Genomic DNA, 16,832 nt, shown 5'->3' with positions numbered 1-16,832 from the left:
GAAGGAAGGGTGGGTAGAAGATGCTTCTGAAGCAGTAGTCAGGGGCCAGACTGTGGCCAGCCTGAAATATCAAACAGAAGAATGTGGTATTATTCTGGATGGAAAAGGAGGTCGCAGAAGGGTGTTGGAGGGGAGAGAGGACTGACATCAGGTTTGCATTTTAGGATTCCTTTACCAACCCTGAGAACTGTGGTAATACAATGCTCTAATTCCCACAGGCATCTGAGCACCCAATCAATGAAACTAAATCAATCATGAGGGGATTTATTTACTTATTTATAAATAAACTTATTTATTTATAAATTTATATCCAAGTTAGCATATAGTATAGTAATGATTTCGGGAGTAGATTCCGATGATTCATCCCCTATACATAATACCCAGTGCTCATCCCAACAACTGTCTTCCTTAATGTGCCTTACCCATTTAGCCCATCCCCCCAAATCAATCATGAGTTCTTCTCTCTCTGTTACAAATCAAAGGCTGGTTGTGGATGAACTGTCCCAACTGCTTTGCCAACAAACAGCAGCAACCAGTCTGAGCCCTGATCTATATCCCAGGTTAGAGAGAGTCAAAGAGCTTAAATCAATTTCCTATCACCTTCAAGCAAGTGCAAAATTTTAAAAGCTTCCCAAATTAGCTGGTTTCAAAATATCCTACATTCACTGTTCAAGTTTAAAGTTATGGTTTTCTAAGGTTTAAAAATTAAGTTTGGTGGATATACCTTTGCTGTTCCTTACTGTCCCATGTTAATGTTGGCAAAGAAAAGATCAACTTTTGTGTCATTATTGTCGCAGTGCCCTTTGTGAAGATGAAAGTACATGTGGCAAGATGGCTGGGTGGGGAGGAGGGAATACAGTAAGCAACTCACAGACCAGAATGCCATCCAGATAAAATTCAAGAACAGCTCATAACAGCTCTCAACCTTCTACTAAAAAGGACAGATTTGATAGCAGAAGGCTTGGAGTACAGGTTCAAATTCGAGTTGTATCATCCATCAGTTCTGTGATTTTAAGTAAGTTACCATACTTCTCTGAGCCTGAGTCTGGGGGGGCATTGGTCACAGACATAAAGGGGAAATGAAGTCTTGTCCTGTACAAAGTGCTTTCATTTCCTGAATACTTCCTTCTTCTATACATACAACTCAGAGTAACGGACCCAGAACCCTAGAAGGCATGGACCCAGTCCCTTTGTCCTCTCTTCTTCAGGTTCCATAGTAGAGCCACTGGCTCCACACTTCAAAGGACTCTGTCTGCTCTGTCAGGGTCTCACTGGCTACTGATATCGCCAGCAGGAAATTTCTTGAGATGCAAAACAAAGATGGTATTAATACAGAAATCTTCTCATGGGCATGTCCATGGCTTCTGACATTACAGGAAATATAGGACAAAAATAATCTCCCTAACGGCATGAAACTTTAGCAGCAAACTAATACCTTAAAAAAAAAAATTGTAGCCTCAATATTGATGCAGATAGATTTTCTCGAGAGGCCACTGGATTTGAGAAATATGTAACATGTCTATTTGGGAAAGCTTTCATACCACAAGAATCTTTTCATCCTAGGTGACCATCTTAGAACTTGCCTACTAAAATTCCTACTGAACAATTAGAAAATAATGGGCCACAAACTCAAGAGGTCAGTATGCTTTAACAAAGGGTAGCAAATGTACAACTCTGTTCTACAGCCTGATGGAACCAGGGAGTTCTATCAAAACAGGCCAGACAACATCTCTCTATGGTTTTATTCTCCTTAAGATGTCAGGCAACAAGGCAGACTGGAGGATTGGAAGGATACTGTGTACCCTAAGTATAAAACTCATCTCCAGAGAGCACCACTCCACTATTTACCTTTTTCACCACAAAAGCAATGCTTATATGATGATCTACCTATCATTCCACTAACAAAGTGAGCAACTTCCCTGTACACAATGCTATGAACTATCAAGACTTAGACCTGTGTTTATTTTTTGGCACTTAATGTTGGACCTTCTCTTTCTGAGGATGATTCACCTATGTCTTGTCTTCCACACACCTTTCTTAAGCCTCCCATCCCTGCTCTTCAAGCCCACAGGCTTATAGCTGTGGTGAAAGTTCTTTTGTAACTTAGCATTTTTCTACTGACAAGTAACTTGAATTCTGTCTCCTAAAGATGCTCAAGACGTGGGTCATGTGTGGTTTTATTTCTGCTTCTTGTTGTTGTTGTGGTTTTTACAGATCTATGGAGATGCTCAGATTCAGGAAACCATGACTATCTTCAACCTCTACTTCAAGAAGAATTAAAAGGAAGATACAGACTATGAAGAACACTTAGAATTTTAATAGCACTTAAAGACATGCATCTTGTGTAGAGATAACTTTGTAAATAAAGCTATAGAATAAATTTAAGGAGGTATTTCAGAAATAATGACAGGCTTATAGAACAGGATGTCAAAAAAAAAAAATCACTGAGTAATAAAACAGGAAACGTTGGCTGAGTTTAGATTTTAGAGTGCCAAAAATACTAGGCTGAAGAAACTGGAAATTTATTTTTTATACGGTGAAGAATCTAGATGAGGGTAAAGGGCAAGTTTGTTGTCTGTTTTATACCATAGTTTGTTTTAGTCAGGTAACTATACTTTATAGATAACCTATGTGCCAGGTGCAACTTACTAAATTATTTCATTTAATTCTTAAAAAAACTCATGAGGTAAATAATTAGAGTCTATTTGGGAGGGAACTAATCAAAATAATGTCAAGCCCAGGTACTTTCTTCCAGTACTGTATTACATTCCTAATAAAAAAAGGATAAGGAATTAATGAGCATAGGGGAGAATGAGGCAAGAAGCCTGATCCAGAGGTTGGAAAATAGGCCTGGAACAGAGTCTGTGGGAATGTCAACTTGTGAAAAGACATGGGATATATTTTAGCACTAAGATAACTAGACAATGACGACAGTTATAATGCAGAACTCAAGAATATTAGCGAAAGCAGACTATTCCAGTATTTATAAAATGTATTTATAAAATGAATTATAACCTTGGTGCCACTATTTATAAAATGTGTGACCTTGGGCAAGTTACTTATCATCTCATAGCTTAAATGTTCTCATTTTTAAAATGAGTCTGCCTACCTCAAATGAGTTGTTGCATATCGTGAAGTTAATACTTAAATGGTATCTGGTACATAGTAAACATCAATGAACACTGCTATTTTTATCATCATCATCTCTCATGTTTGGAAATGACAGAGCAACACGAACAACAACAAAAAAGGCCCCAAAGTCTCCAAGTGTCAGGTGACTGAGAGGATGGTGGGACTCTGAAGGACATAGTAAAATCTGGAGACAGAATGGATTTATGGGGAAAAATAATTCCATTTTGGAGGTCAGTAAGTATGCCTTAAAGGTGAATGACTTTTCTGAACAGTCTGCTCAGTTTTCATCTATGTGGAAGTCTTCTACATCAATATTTTCTCAATAAATACTAAGGCTAGCTGATACTGACATTAAACTGGTTTTCTCAACTTAGCCATCAATCTCCACCAATTGACTAATAAGCAGAAACCTTCTGAATTTTACGTTTCCTTCTCGGCAGACATGTCCCTGTAAGAAGCTTTAAATACCATTATACCACTGAACCATTTCTACCAATTCTTATCCAAAGTCACATAATGATGAAATATTTTAAAATTTCAGCATCAATGCCCTAATATAGTAACACAAGGATATTGCTGATGGCGGGGGAGGGGGGCGGGGAGTTAATTTTTAATTCCTGAAAACAATGACTTTGAACAGAACTAAACAGTGAAGGTTAATCAACCCCCAAAAGTTATACAACCTACATGTCCCTAAGGGTAAAAATTATAAAAATAACGTTATAAAATTCTCCAACTAAAACAAAAAAGAGCCTTTCTTTCTCTTAAAATTTTTACAACTAAAATTTTCATCACATTTATTTACTATATGAAAGAAAAGGAATAAAAGTACTGGGACATTATCTTTCAGAGAAAAGACAATCAGTATTTAAACATAACTAACCTAGTTAAATACTTACAGCGCATGTTTTTGTCTTCCTTCTCTTACAGCTTGAATATAGTATACCAAATTATCAAAGAAAAGCTTCATCATGTTCAGTTCTTTTTCTGCCCACCTGTCCCAAATGAAAGCAAAAGTAATTTTAAAGGCATAGGGGAAGAGAATAAATCTATTCTAGGAAAAGAAAATACAGATCTAAAAATTCTTCTAATTACCAAAAATTTACAGGTTCTATTTATATTTAAACTGTGAAAGATACAAAGCAATAGGTCTTAATTTTTATGAATTTAAAATGTCATTATTGTTTTTTAATCTCAAAATATTCAATCTCTATGAAGAGGGTAAAATGTCTGACAAGTGTTAATTATAAATGACTAATGTGAGTTAATATTAAAAAATAGTAGGATTCAGTCCATACAAGAATGGACTATGTGCCTTGGTCATTATTTAGAATTTAGCAGAATGCCTGGCACAGAGTACACATACAACATAACCTTACTAAGTCACTTGATTTTTCTTTTTGTTATTGTGGAGTATTTGTTAAAAAAAAAAAAAAAATCAGGTATTAAACTCCAAAATAACCTACAAACACTAGAATAAAAAAAGAAAAGTGATAAATACAATCACAGATCCCAGGGTCCACAGCATCCATAACTAACAGAATGTATTTCACATAATACTACCAATGTATCTGCTAAAATGTACGGAAGTATTAAAATTCCAAAACTTCTGATAAAATTTACATATTTTTGCCATAGCCCTCTTTTCAAAATAAGTTACTCTCGCCTTTACAATCCCTTGATGAAGGTGAAGTTAACACAGAAAACATCCAGTAAGCCTCAGGTTTGAAACCAGTTCCAATACACTTGAGCATGGCTTTAGGTAAGTAACCTAAGCTTTTGAAGTCTGTTTGCTGGTTACCCGAAGATTTACTAAGTGGATAAGGAATAACAATTTCCAATTGTAAAACATGGGCCATACGAATTTAAGAGATAATATATACCAAATGTTGAGTGCTGCTGCACATAAATTCACAGGATTTTTTTTGTTATTATTGCTGCCAACTAACCCCAGGAGCTCAGAGTTCTTTTAAGTGACCCACTGAAGATGTAGGATCCAGTCTTCAGGAGGGAAACCCTGTGAAATGCCATCAACTGAGCTTATTTACATTTAATTTAAGGACTAAGCTAAAAGGTTAACTCTATACACTTAGGTTCAGGGACCTGTTAAGTAACTGACCATACAAAGTTTCCCACTTCTATAAGATGTAATTCTTTGTTATTCCTTAATATAAATCTCCTCAAATGACATCTCAAATATGTCACCAACTTACCCAGGTTAGCTACAAGTAAAATCCCTTTTAATACATCAGAATTCTATCATTCAACCATTTAAAAACTATTTGAAGAGTCAATGAAACTAGATTCACATTCTTCTTATACTTAAAGTATGCTAAATGCTTTTCCCTATGCCTCTGTTAAGTATTTGAAAGACCTTCCATACACTTACAAATTAAATTGTCACTAGAGTCATACTATAATTGTCACTAGAGTCATATAATATTTGAAAGACCTTCCCTACACTTACAAATTGTCACTAGAGTCATACTATAATATTAACTAAAAGCAGAGGATTTTTTTTTTTTTAATAGAGGTTCAGGTTAAATAGATCTCATTTAAAAGAGCAAAAAACAGCAAGGGCTTTGAGGGCTTCATCCTATTTAGAACTACCGTGAAGTCTTAAGAATTTTTCTAAATGATATTCACTTTGAAAGCAAACAAGTGCTGTTAACAGCTAATCTTAGATATGAGAAGGAATTAGGTAAAAAGTTATCTTATTTGACCTCAAAAATGAATCCCTCAATTGATTTTTCCTAAAATCTAAATGTCCCTGAAATCTCTCCAAAAGTCTATTTTGAATAAAGCAAATAAACACATTCTTACAGATTAATGAAATTCCTGTTAGCCAACTTTCTCAAGAATATTACCAAAGCTTGGATTAATTTCACATCAAACTACTTACCCTTGAAAACATTCTTTAACATTCATTAATCCTAAATTCTCTGCAAATGTGAAAGAGTAACAGGGTGGTGTCGAAATTATCCCTAACATGATGTAATGTCTATAATCAATTCCTAGTAATGAGAAAAATAAAAGGCACCCTATGTTGTTTATTTTAGTGTGTCTCTTGTTTCAGGAGTCCTTTACTTTGGCAGATATACTACAAAACTTCACCCTAAAATTAGAGCATTACTTGCTACATGATTTTTCTTAAACTACAAAGAAAACAAAAGTCAGATTTTCTTCCTGATAGTAATAAAATATCCATGGGACTTTTATGACTATGATAATCAAATTTTAAATGAATACTTTTGTTTCTTTTATTTACTTACATTGTAATCCAATGTGTATCATAACTGCTTCCAAACTGCTGAAAAGTACCAAACAACTTTGGAAGAAGACGAAGTGAAATTACTACTGATCTGAAACAGCAAAAACAGGTATTTATAGAATAAAACAATTTTAGATACTATTGCTAATTCTAGCTTTTTACAGAAATTCAGCTATTAAAAATCTTAAATACAAAAGAACTTTAATGAACTTTACATTATAACTATATTTCTTATATAACATTGAAAAATTTTTCCTTAAAGTTTAAATTTATTTTATACAGTAGGGCAAGAAACCCATTTTAAAATCCCAATCTAAAATAAAGTAAAATACACTATAAATACCTGAGCAGAAAAACAAATGAAGAGCATTTAAAAATAAAGAATACTTTCATGAACAAAAAAAAAAAAAAATTAAGAAGTCATGGGTACTTCTGAGAACTTAATCAAGGAAAATAGGGACAAGCAGCGTAAGTAAGTTACCTAGAACAGGGCTTCTCAAAATTTAATGTGTGCTGATTCACCTGGAATTTTGTTAAAATGCAAATTCTGACTGGCAGGTCTGAGGTAAGAAATTCTGCATTTCCTTTTTTTAAAATTTATTTTTACTTTTTTGTTACATTTATTTATTTTTGAGAGACAGAGCACAAGTCAGGGAGGGGCAGAGAAAGAAGGAGACAGATAATCCAAAGCAGGCTCCAGGCTTGAGCTGTCAGCACAGCCTGATGTGGGGATCGAACCCAATAACCGTGAGATCATGACCTGAGCCAAAGTCGGACGCTTAGCTGACTGAGTCACCTAGGCGCCCCGGAAATTCTGCATTTCTAACCTCCCAAGTGACACTCAAACTGGTTTGTGAACCACATTCTGAGCAGCAATAATATAGAGAACATTTTTTAAACTATGCAAATTATCCTTTTCTCCTTAATTCTCACTTAGTATGATCTGCACCCAAGTTGAAAATCACTCCATTATGAGCCATGTTAACAATGGAAACAAACCATATACCTCAAGTATGAAGGAGCAAAAAACGGATTATGAAATCGCTCTACAACTTTAAGTAGATCTGAGAGTGTTTATCTTCTGAAAGAAAGGGGTACAGGGAAGATAGAGATGCACACATCCCAGAAGTCTCAATAGGCAAGGAGGTCGGCTGCATGAGCCTTAAAAGAAGCAGGACAAACTCCAATGATATAGTGAATTTTTTTTAAGGCTTATCTTACTTCATGAAAAAAATTTTAAAAAGAGCAAAGTATGCCATATAAGTTAAGTTCCCCAAAATGCCTACTCTTTTTGAGAAGAGTACCAAGAAAAATCAGAGTGTAGGGCTGCACTTCAGAATGGAAGAGAAACATGGTAAATACCAAGTAGGAGAAATTAGAAAAGAAAACTTCCTGTTTCTTTCTTTTTTTTTTTTCAAATTAGTTTTTGTTTTAAGTAGGCTCCATGAACCAACATGGGGCTTGAACTCACAACCTGGCTCTACGACTCACAACCTGGATCACAACTCTGGCTCTACCAACAGAGCCAGCCAGATACCCCAAACACTTCTTGTTTCTGAATAAAACCCAAAATTGGAGAAATGCATTATCTTTTTGCATTACATTGGGAGTACAAAGCCGTGTGTGATCTGACCCATTTCTCTTATCAGTCTAACGGAATTTCCTTCCAATTTTCCTCTTTATTATCCCTAGTGCAGAACTCCTTCCCTGGCTGTATTCAAGTTTCCTCAACTGTCAACAGAGGATGAACCCTGAACACTCTTCCACTGCCCAAGGAAACCTCTTTATTCCTTCCCAATTTTCTTTCATTCATCATCACCTAATGAATAATCCCTTATTTAATGTGTCTACCACTACTATGTGCTTGATGAGAGCAATGACTGTCTTATTCATTTAAAAACCCTGCGTATGGTGCACAATGAATATAGATTATCTAAAATAATGATCTAGCAAAGAACTTAAAGGCAAGATTTTCAAGGAAGGAGGAAGAGCAAGGGTAAAATACTAATACAGTCATGAAGGATGAGGACAGAAAAAAAATACCAACAGATGACGAAAGAAACAGCATATTAATAGAATGTTAAAGGATCAAAACCACACTGGTACAGATTAAGGAATACATAATTGAGTCATGGAGACAGTAAGTGAGTAATATCCACTAAGTGTCAAGTAAATATTCTTTAAATATTTACAAACATTTAAATATTTAAGTGTGTTTTTTAACATTAAACTTTTAAATATTTTTCAACAAGTTACACAATAATGATAATTAGAAAAATGGACCATGGAGAATCAGGAGCAATCAATTTTAGATTTTTTATCTAAAAGCTCTTGACAAAATTTTAGAAACACTAAGATATAAAAAAATAGAATGAAAAGATACATATTAACTTGACCTGAGGTTTTATAAGCATAAAATCAGTAAGAGATATCACAAAGAAAAAAAAATTTCAGTCTGATTACAGACTGAAAATTATTAACATAGCTACAAAATTTTCATCTAAAATCACAAAAGCAAATTTCAAAATTGTCTGCCCAGTGATTTTAACAATGGTTTTAAAATACAAAGAAGCAAAATCTAGAAAGAGATATATCTTACTTTAAGAAGACACTGACAAGTCTTATAGTGTGCAATAGATATATATTTTCTGAAAATCTTATTATTTCTTGCAGTCAATGGTGTTAAAGGTTTAGACTGTTTAAATTTACTTTCCAAATTTTCTACAATAAACATGTTTTCATTTCATGAAATGTAATGTTGCCTGACAATAATGCATAGGGAGCCAGGGGTTGAGCGGATACTGGTTTAGATGAGTGGATAATGGTATGGTTCATATAACTGAATAACCAAAAATAGGAATGCAGAAAAATAGGACAATTTACAAACTGTGAGTTATCAGGGAGAGATTACATTTTATAGGACTAAAACATTTCTTTAAAAGTTGATCAGGGTGCCTGGGTGACTCAGTCAGTGGAGTGTGTGACTTTCACTCAGGTCATGATCTTGTGGCTTGCATTGGGCTCTTGTGCTGACAGTTCGGAGGCTGGAGCCTGCTGTGAATTCTTGGTCTCCCTCTTTCTCTACCCCTCCCTCACTCACGCTGTCTCTCTCAAAGATAAACATTGAAAAAAATTTTTTTAATTTCCTAAGAACATAAACATAAAATACACACATTTAAAGCACTATTAATAGTTTCTAAGAAATGACCGAATCTGGATCAAATGATCTAAATGATCCCAAAATAATACTTTTTATTTAAACTGCTAAATTTAAAAGGAAAAAATGATATAAAGTGATTACGGAATGAAAATTATTAACATAGCTACAAAATCAGGGAAGATAATTTGGTAATAATAATAACATATTTCAATGTTAAAAGTCACAAGATATACACCAACCTGTTCCAATTAAAATTATACTGTAGATTTTTTCCTGTAACAACTACATGTTAAACTGACTTATCAACTTTTTTGCCCAGTTTTGATTGGTGATATGCTTACAAAACTCAACATAAAAAAAAGGACTGTTATATTTAAACCTACATTTCACAATTTCTTCTAAGGGTGAAAATTTCAAATACCAAAACACAATCATAAGCAACAATGTGTTTAAGGATAAAATGGTTCAACGATCCAGAGTGACAAGATACTAATTTTAGACTTAATAAAAGATGTTTTACCCTAAAATGCCCTAGCTCTTTGCTTCAATCCAAGAGTTACTGCTGTTACCAGAAGCTTATTACTAAGTAACAGTATATTCCTGTAATTACCACCAATAAAATATTATGTTGCCTTAGCAGAATGAACACGTTTGCTGATGTTATTCACAAAGTTATGTTTGAATGATTTTTTCCTAATCCTGGACTACATGTTTTAAGACTGATGCATTCTAGGGGCGCCTGGGTGGCTCAGTCGGTTGGGCGGCCGACTTCGGCTCAGGTCACGATCTCGCGGTCCGTGAGTTCGAGCCCCGCGTCGGGCTCTGGGCTCACGGCTCAGAGCCTGGAGCCTGTTTCAGATTCTGTGTCTCCCTCTCTTTCTGCCCCTCCCCCGTTCATGCTCTGTCTCTCTCTGTCTCAAAAATAAATAAAACGTTAAAAAAAAAAAGACTGATGCATTCTACAAAATTCTTTTTCAGTCATTATATAGTATATACCAAAAGTTGACATGAAATGCTATATGGAATATAGTCTTTATAGAGGAGAAAACAAAAGTAGTATATAGTACCATCCATTTGTTAATTATACAAACCTTTATTTATTTATTTATTTTTAAATGTTTTTATTTATTTTTGAGACAGAGAGAGACAGAGCATGAGCGGGGAAGGGGCAGAGAGGGAGGGAGACACAGAATCCGAAGCAGGCTCCAGGCTCTGAGCTGTCAGCACAGAGCCTGACGTGGGGCTCGAACTCACAGACTATGAAATCGTGACCTGAGCTGAAGTCAGACGCTTAACCGACTGAGCCACCCAGGCGCCCCTACAAACCTTTATTTATATAAACAGGGCCCCTGATCACTTTACTAAAGACATCTTTTGTACACAAAGGCAAAAGTTTTGAGCATATGTGGTAAAGCACATACACAGGATCAAGAATAGCATAGGAGACAGAATTCCAGTCTCAATTCAATTCTTGGGAGGACACAAATCTTCAGGGGGTGCCTAGGTACAGGAAATGCCTTCTAATAAACATAAAAAACCAAAGGGGCTGATTACAACCCAACCCCTAAATCCATCCTACTCAATGGACAGCAGTCTTATCTCACCCAGCCTTGGAGACAAGCCTGAAAAGAAATGGACTTTTCATTGTGGGAGCTACCATCTGCCTCACGCTATCACTTTATGAAAACATTCTGCAAAGCAGTCTACTGTGTGTTTCTGTAACTTTTAACTTCCTGCACTCTTGAAATGTTCTTCTGTGTCTTATAAAACAATCTGCCTGAGGCTAAATGTGCACAAAGCACACACACGTTGCATATCAGAGACTAGGCAAGGCATTTAAAAAAAGTGTTTACAACGGTTCCATATAAATGGTAGAATTATGGACGATTTATAGAAGGCTTTAATTTTCTTTTTCAGATCTCTATGCTTCCTGAGAATAGGCCCATATTACTGTTCAAAAAAAAAGCTAAGTTTATTTTTTTAATGTTTATTTAATGTTTTATAGTTGAGAGAGCGAGCGAGTGCACACATGCGGACAAGCAAGAATCCCAAGTAGGCTCCATGATGTCAGCGCAGGGCCCAATGCAAGGCTCAATCCCACAAACGACAAGATCACGACCTGAGCCAAAATCAAGAGTCAGACATTGAACCAACAAAGCCACCCAGGTGCCCCAAAAACTAGATTCATTTTATCAAATAAATTGGAATATGACCACAGAAAAGGAAAAACAAACAATGCTGATAGGTCTATAAACCTTGAAGGAACTGCAAAGAAAATATAAAAGTTAGTACAGGGGCGCCTGGGTGGCGCAGTCGGTTAAGCGTCCGACTTCAGCCAGGTCACGATCTCGCGGTCCGGGAGTTCGAGCCCCGCGTCGGGCTCTGGGCTGATGGCTCAGAGCCTGGAGCCTGTTTCCGATTCTGGAGCCTCCCTCTCTCTCTGCCCCTCCCCCGTTCATGCTCTGTCTCTCTCTGTCCCAAAAATAAATAAATGTTGAAGGAAAAAAAAAGTTAGTACAGAGAAAATAAAAAGATAAGTACATAAAAAAGTCCTTAAGTACATAAAAAACTGACATCACCAAGAAGTAGACTTCTGTGTTCTTTTGTCAAATGTCAGGAAAATGATAAATAAGGTTGCAGTGGCCCATTTGTTTCATCATAAGGAAGAGCTTTACCATTAATATTAGCATCCTTATGCAACACTCCTTTCTGATGGTAAACCCAGGGGCTAGATTTGAAAAAGAATTCTTATATTCTTTAGGGTTTCTATAATTCAGATGCCACTACTGACTATTTTGGACCAGGTAATCCTTTTGTTGTGGAGAGGCTGTTCTCTGCATTGATGGATATTTAGCAGCGTCCCTGGCCTGTAGTAATACATCCAATACCATTCATTAGTGTTAACGACCAAAAAATATCTTGGTTGATATTGCCAGGGGGTGTGGGGGGAATCACTCCCACTGAAAACCACTGGTTTATCAAGAAACCCAGACCAATGATGTACAAAAATTTTTCAACTTGCATAATAATGTTGGTAAGTTTAACTGGTATACACTGGATATGGTGTGTATTTCCTATGCTAAAAAATGCCATTATGCTCTAAATATTATCACATATGACTGTCGTTCACTACAAAACTAGCATGATACAGCAACCATCTGAAGAGTCAAGTTTGAGGGCAAAATTAAATGCAACACAGTAATCATGTTTACAACATACTCAATAAAGCATTAATTAAGTAACTGTATCAGGATACAGCAACTGAACAAAGGAAAAATGCTTTAATTTCAACCAATCTGGGAGTGGACAAATTAAAGCTTAATAAAAAATCCAGATTGACTATTTTCCGTTTTACACACTTATTTTTCCTTCTGTCCCTTTTAAGTTTTCCTACTTTTAAAGGTGTGATGACTGTGGAAAAATAAGAAATCAAAAAGCATAAGGAAGAAAAAAAGTACTCAATTTTCTCAAAATTAACCATTTTATAGTCTCACATATTGCCTGCAATCTTTTTTAACAGACAAGCCTATAATTATATGCCTCTATACTGATATAATCTTTAAAAAAAAATCTTTAAAGGCTGCATGATGTTTCATATTTCACACAGTCTTACTGAAGTATACATGGAAAAAGTGTATACCTAATAACTCAGAATAGGAGGTGAACATATCTGTATGATGAGCACCCTCATCAAGAAATAAATCATTACCAACATACATCTGGCTTTCATTGTGCCTCTGTTCTAGTCACTACATAACCCAATAGTAACCATTATCCTGACTACTAAATACAATCATTTTCCTGTTTTTAAACTTTACATAAATAGAGTAACAGTGATACACTCTCTTATATCTGGCTTATTACACTCAACATTGTATCTGTGAAGTTCATCCATACTATTCCATGCAGCTGTAGTTCATTCAATGTTACTGCTATAATGTCATTCAACAAAGAGTCCACCATTTAGTTTTCCTTTCTATTCTTTTTTGACACTTGGATAGCTATATAAAGACTATTCAGTTATTTTGAATAATGCTACTATGAACTTTCTTTTTAAGTTTGTTTATTTGTTTATTTTTGGGGTGGGGTGGGGGGGGTGAGAGAGGCAGAGAGACAGAGGGATACAGAGGATCAGAAGTGGTCTCTGCACTAACAGCAAAGAGCCCGATGTGGGGCTTGAACTCACATACTGTGAGATCACGAACTGAGCCAAAGTTGGACGCTTAACAGACTGAGCCACTCCAAGCACCCCAGCTATGAACATTCTTTTTTTACTTTACTTTTTAAATCTTTATTTATTTTTGAGAGACAGAGTGTGAGCAGGGGAGGAGCAGAGAGAGAGACACACACAGAATCCGAAGCAGGCTCCAGACTCTGAGCTGTCAGCACAGAGCCCGACGCGGGGCTCAAACTCACAAACCGTGAGATTATGACCTGATCTGAAATTGGACGTTCAACCAACTGAGCCACCCAGGTGCCCCCGGACATTCTTGAATGTGCATTTTGGCAATCATCTGGATGTCTTTCTGTAAGGCACATACTTAGCAGTGGAACTGCTGGAATTAGCAGTGGAACTGCTGGATCTTAGGGTATGCAGATGCACATATGGGAAATATAAACTGTCATAACCACTTAAAAAAACTGTTTACTGGTTTCACAAAGACGTCTAAAAGACAATTTACATTTTAAAATTAACTGCTATACTACCTACATAAATTAAAAAAAATTAATCTAGCCATTAAAAGCATTCCTTTTAAAGAATTTATGTCAAGTGATGTAACTGATGTGCTAACAGAGGTCTATTTATTAAGTGGTTTCTTATACCTGCATGAAGAAACTGTTCAAACTATATAACCGTTTAAAAGAAAAAGCAGAAACTGTCACACATACTTTTTCTAATTCAACTGAGTTTTAAAAAAAAGTTTATAGCATTTAAACTTTAAAGCTTATTAAAGCATTCAGTAAAATTAAATATTTGTATCAGGCTTAGGCAGAGTGTGCTGAAAACATTGTATGAATAGAACAGAATACAATACATTCAATTAGTAAGTGAATGCCCTATAATAGAGATGGCATTACCAAAGCAGTGTAAGAGAAAGGAAACCTGAAACTATACCAATGAAAAAGAACTGAAAATCAAAAGTTGCGGTAATCATCTTAGCCCAAGTAAGAAGTACATGGCAGAATTCAAACTAGAAAAAACCACCAGCCTAATTCTTTATGCATGACACAAGTCAAGACATAAAAGATCGACCCAGGGGCGCCTGGGTGGCGCAGTCGGTTAAGCGTCCGACTTCAGCCAGGTCACGATCTCGCGGTCCGGGAGTTCGAGCCCCGCGTCGGGCTCTGGGCTGATGGCTCAGAGCCTGGAGCCTGTTTCCGATTCTGTGTCTCCCTCTCTCTCTGCCCCTCCCCCGTTCATGCTCTGTCTCTCTCTGTCCCAAAAATAAATAAACGTTGAAAAAAAAAAAAAAATTAAAAAAAAAAAAAAAAGATCGACCCAGATGGAAGAACAATGCCATTATCAAAATGTTTGCATTTCACTTAACTTATCTTATTTAGGTTGTTTTATATATGAAACAGTTCAAGAACATGTAACTGAAATTTGAAAACACAGCAGTCACCACTATGTTTCCAGAATCAAGAAGAAAGTATTGTTATTATTACTTTGTTTCTGTTGCAGGATATCTAATCAAGGGTGTCACAAGTGCCGAAAAAGAAGGTCTAATTAAGAAAAAAAAAAAGAACCCTATGAGGTAAAAAATCTTCGAACCTAATAAGAAAACCACAATTACTTAAAAAAAAAAAAAAAAATTTTGGTTGGTAATGTTTCATTAAATGCTATGAATCCAACATACCATAGTCAGTAAAGAATACACAAAAGGAACTTTGACTACTATATAAAATTTTTTTTAATTATCATTTACCTGTTGTTTCCTAAATTTTCAAGGCAACCTTCAATGAATCTCATTCGAATCTGTCTATCCGTAAACCAACATACTAAGGAACAGAGAAGCTTCTCTGCTTCATTTATTAATCCTTCAGAAAGATTAACCTGCAAAAAATGTACACACATAAATTAGTTTATCCTGTTTGCATTTTGGTGTAATTTTGTAGTCTTTTCATTCTATCAAGTAACTTACCGCATCATCATCTTGAACTATATCCCACAACAAAGTGTTTCCTTTCTTGCAAACGTTATCCAAATTAATGTCTGTCACAGCATTACTGTTGAATTGATGTTTATGAACTGCAGGTCCTGAAGGGATGAAATATAACACACTATAGAGGAATGCAACTGACTGAAATTGTGAATTATAGCATTCGTAATGTTAACAAATCCAAAGTAAAGTGTAACAATTTATTTTTACACCACAAAATAAAAACAATACAAGATTAACACAACAGTTGCTTTGTGAGCTGCAGTGTTGCTTAGAGATTGATAAGACTAAAGTTTAAGAAGAGTTTTCTTCTCATAGTCTCTTCATTATTTCTAGTAACTATGATTGTTTTTCACATGTCAAGTGAACTATATATAAATGCTTGAAACTCAAATTAAGCATAAAGATAATTTTCTTGGAATAATTTTATAGCTAAGAAACATTCTTCTAAATTACCTTCTGTATAATGTTTTATATCCCTACATTTAAAAAGTTGTACCAAAGATGATTTACCTACAACATTCAACTAAATGCAAAGATTCTAGTATAATAATTTAGGCTTTGTGTGCCAAGCTAAATAAATTTTCACTAGTTCTAATAAGTAAAAATGCTTGTTTTTTTGAACAGCTTTACCATGAAATTTCCCTATTTAATTGTACATACACATTGATTTCATTGAAACAAGAATTGTACAACCATCAACATTAATGTTTAAAGCACTTCCACCACCTTAAAATATTCCTTCATACCTAATTACAATTCCTATCACATTCCTCAGCTCTAATCCATTTTTGCATCCACATAAATTAGCCTTTTCTAGAAATTTTTGTAAATGGAATCATACAATTTGTGTAGCCTTACATCTGAATTTGTTCACTTACCAAAATATGTTTTGAGGTTCATCAATATCAAAGCACATATAGTATTCATTTTAATTACAGTATAATATTCTATTACATGGAAATACTTCATTTTGGTTATATTCAACAGTTAATAGACATTTCAGAGATTCCAGGCTCTGGCTAATATGAATGATGCTGCCATAAACATCTGTGTAACAAGTCTATATGGACACATGCTTTCCTTTCTCTTCGGTAAACTGGAATTG

The 16,832-nt window shown here is 35.3% G+C and overlaps 1 protein-coding gene across 5 annotated transcripts in view; it reads right to left on the bottom strand.

Moving 5' to 3' along the window:
* Positions 1-16,832, bottom strand: part of USP34 (ubiquitin specific peptidase 34) — a 254,684-nt gene that overhangs the window by 116,923 nt on the left and 120,929 nt on the right. For all 5 annotated transcript variants that reach the window (XR_015249197.1, XM_086701030.1, XM_086701029.1 and 2 more), the window contains 4 exons: positions 15,707-15,822; positions 15,491-15,618; positions 6,405-6,494; positions 4,032-4,127 (listed from right to left, as the gene is read on the bottom strand). Coding sequence is in view for 4 of the 5 variants with exons in the window: in XM_086701030.1 (XP_086557156.1) it covers positions 4,032-4,127; positions 6,405-6,494; positions 15,491-15,618; positions 15,707-15,822 (430 nt within the window). In the remaining variant the exon portion in view is untranslated. The remainder of the gene's footprint in view (positions 1-4,031; positions 4,128-6,404; positions 6,495-15,490; positions 15,619-15,706; positions 15,823-16,832) is intronic.

The sequence above is a fragment of the Puma concolor genome, chromosome A3 (genome assembly GCF_028749965.1).
Source record: "Puma concolor isolate L17-30 chromosome A3, mPumCon1.1.hap2, whole genome shotgun sequence".
Classification (NCBI taxonomy): Eukaryota; Metazoa; Chordata; class Mammalia; order Carnivora; family Felidae; genus Puma; species Puma concolor.
The sequence above is the reverse complement of the archived record's forward strand: the minus strand, read 5'-3'. Positions and strand labels throughout refer to the sequence as shown.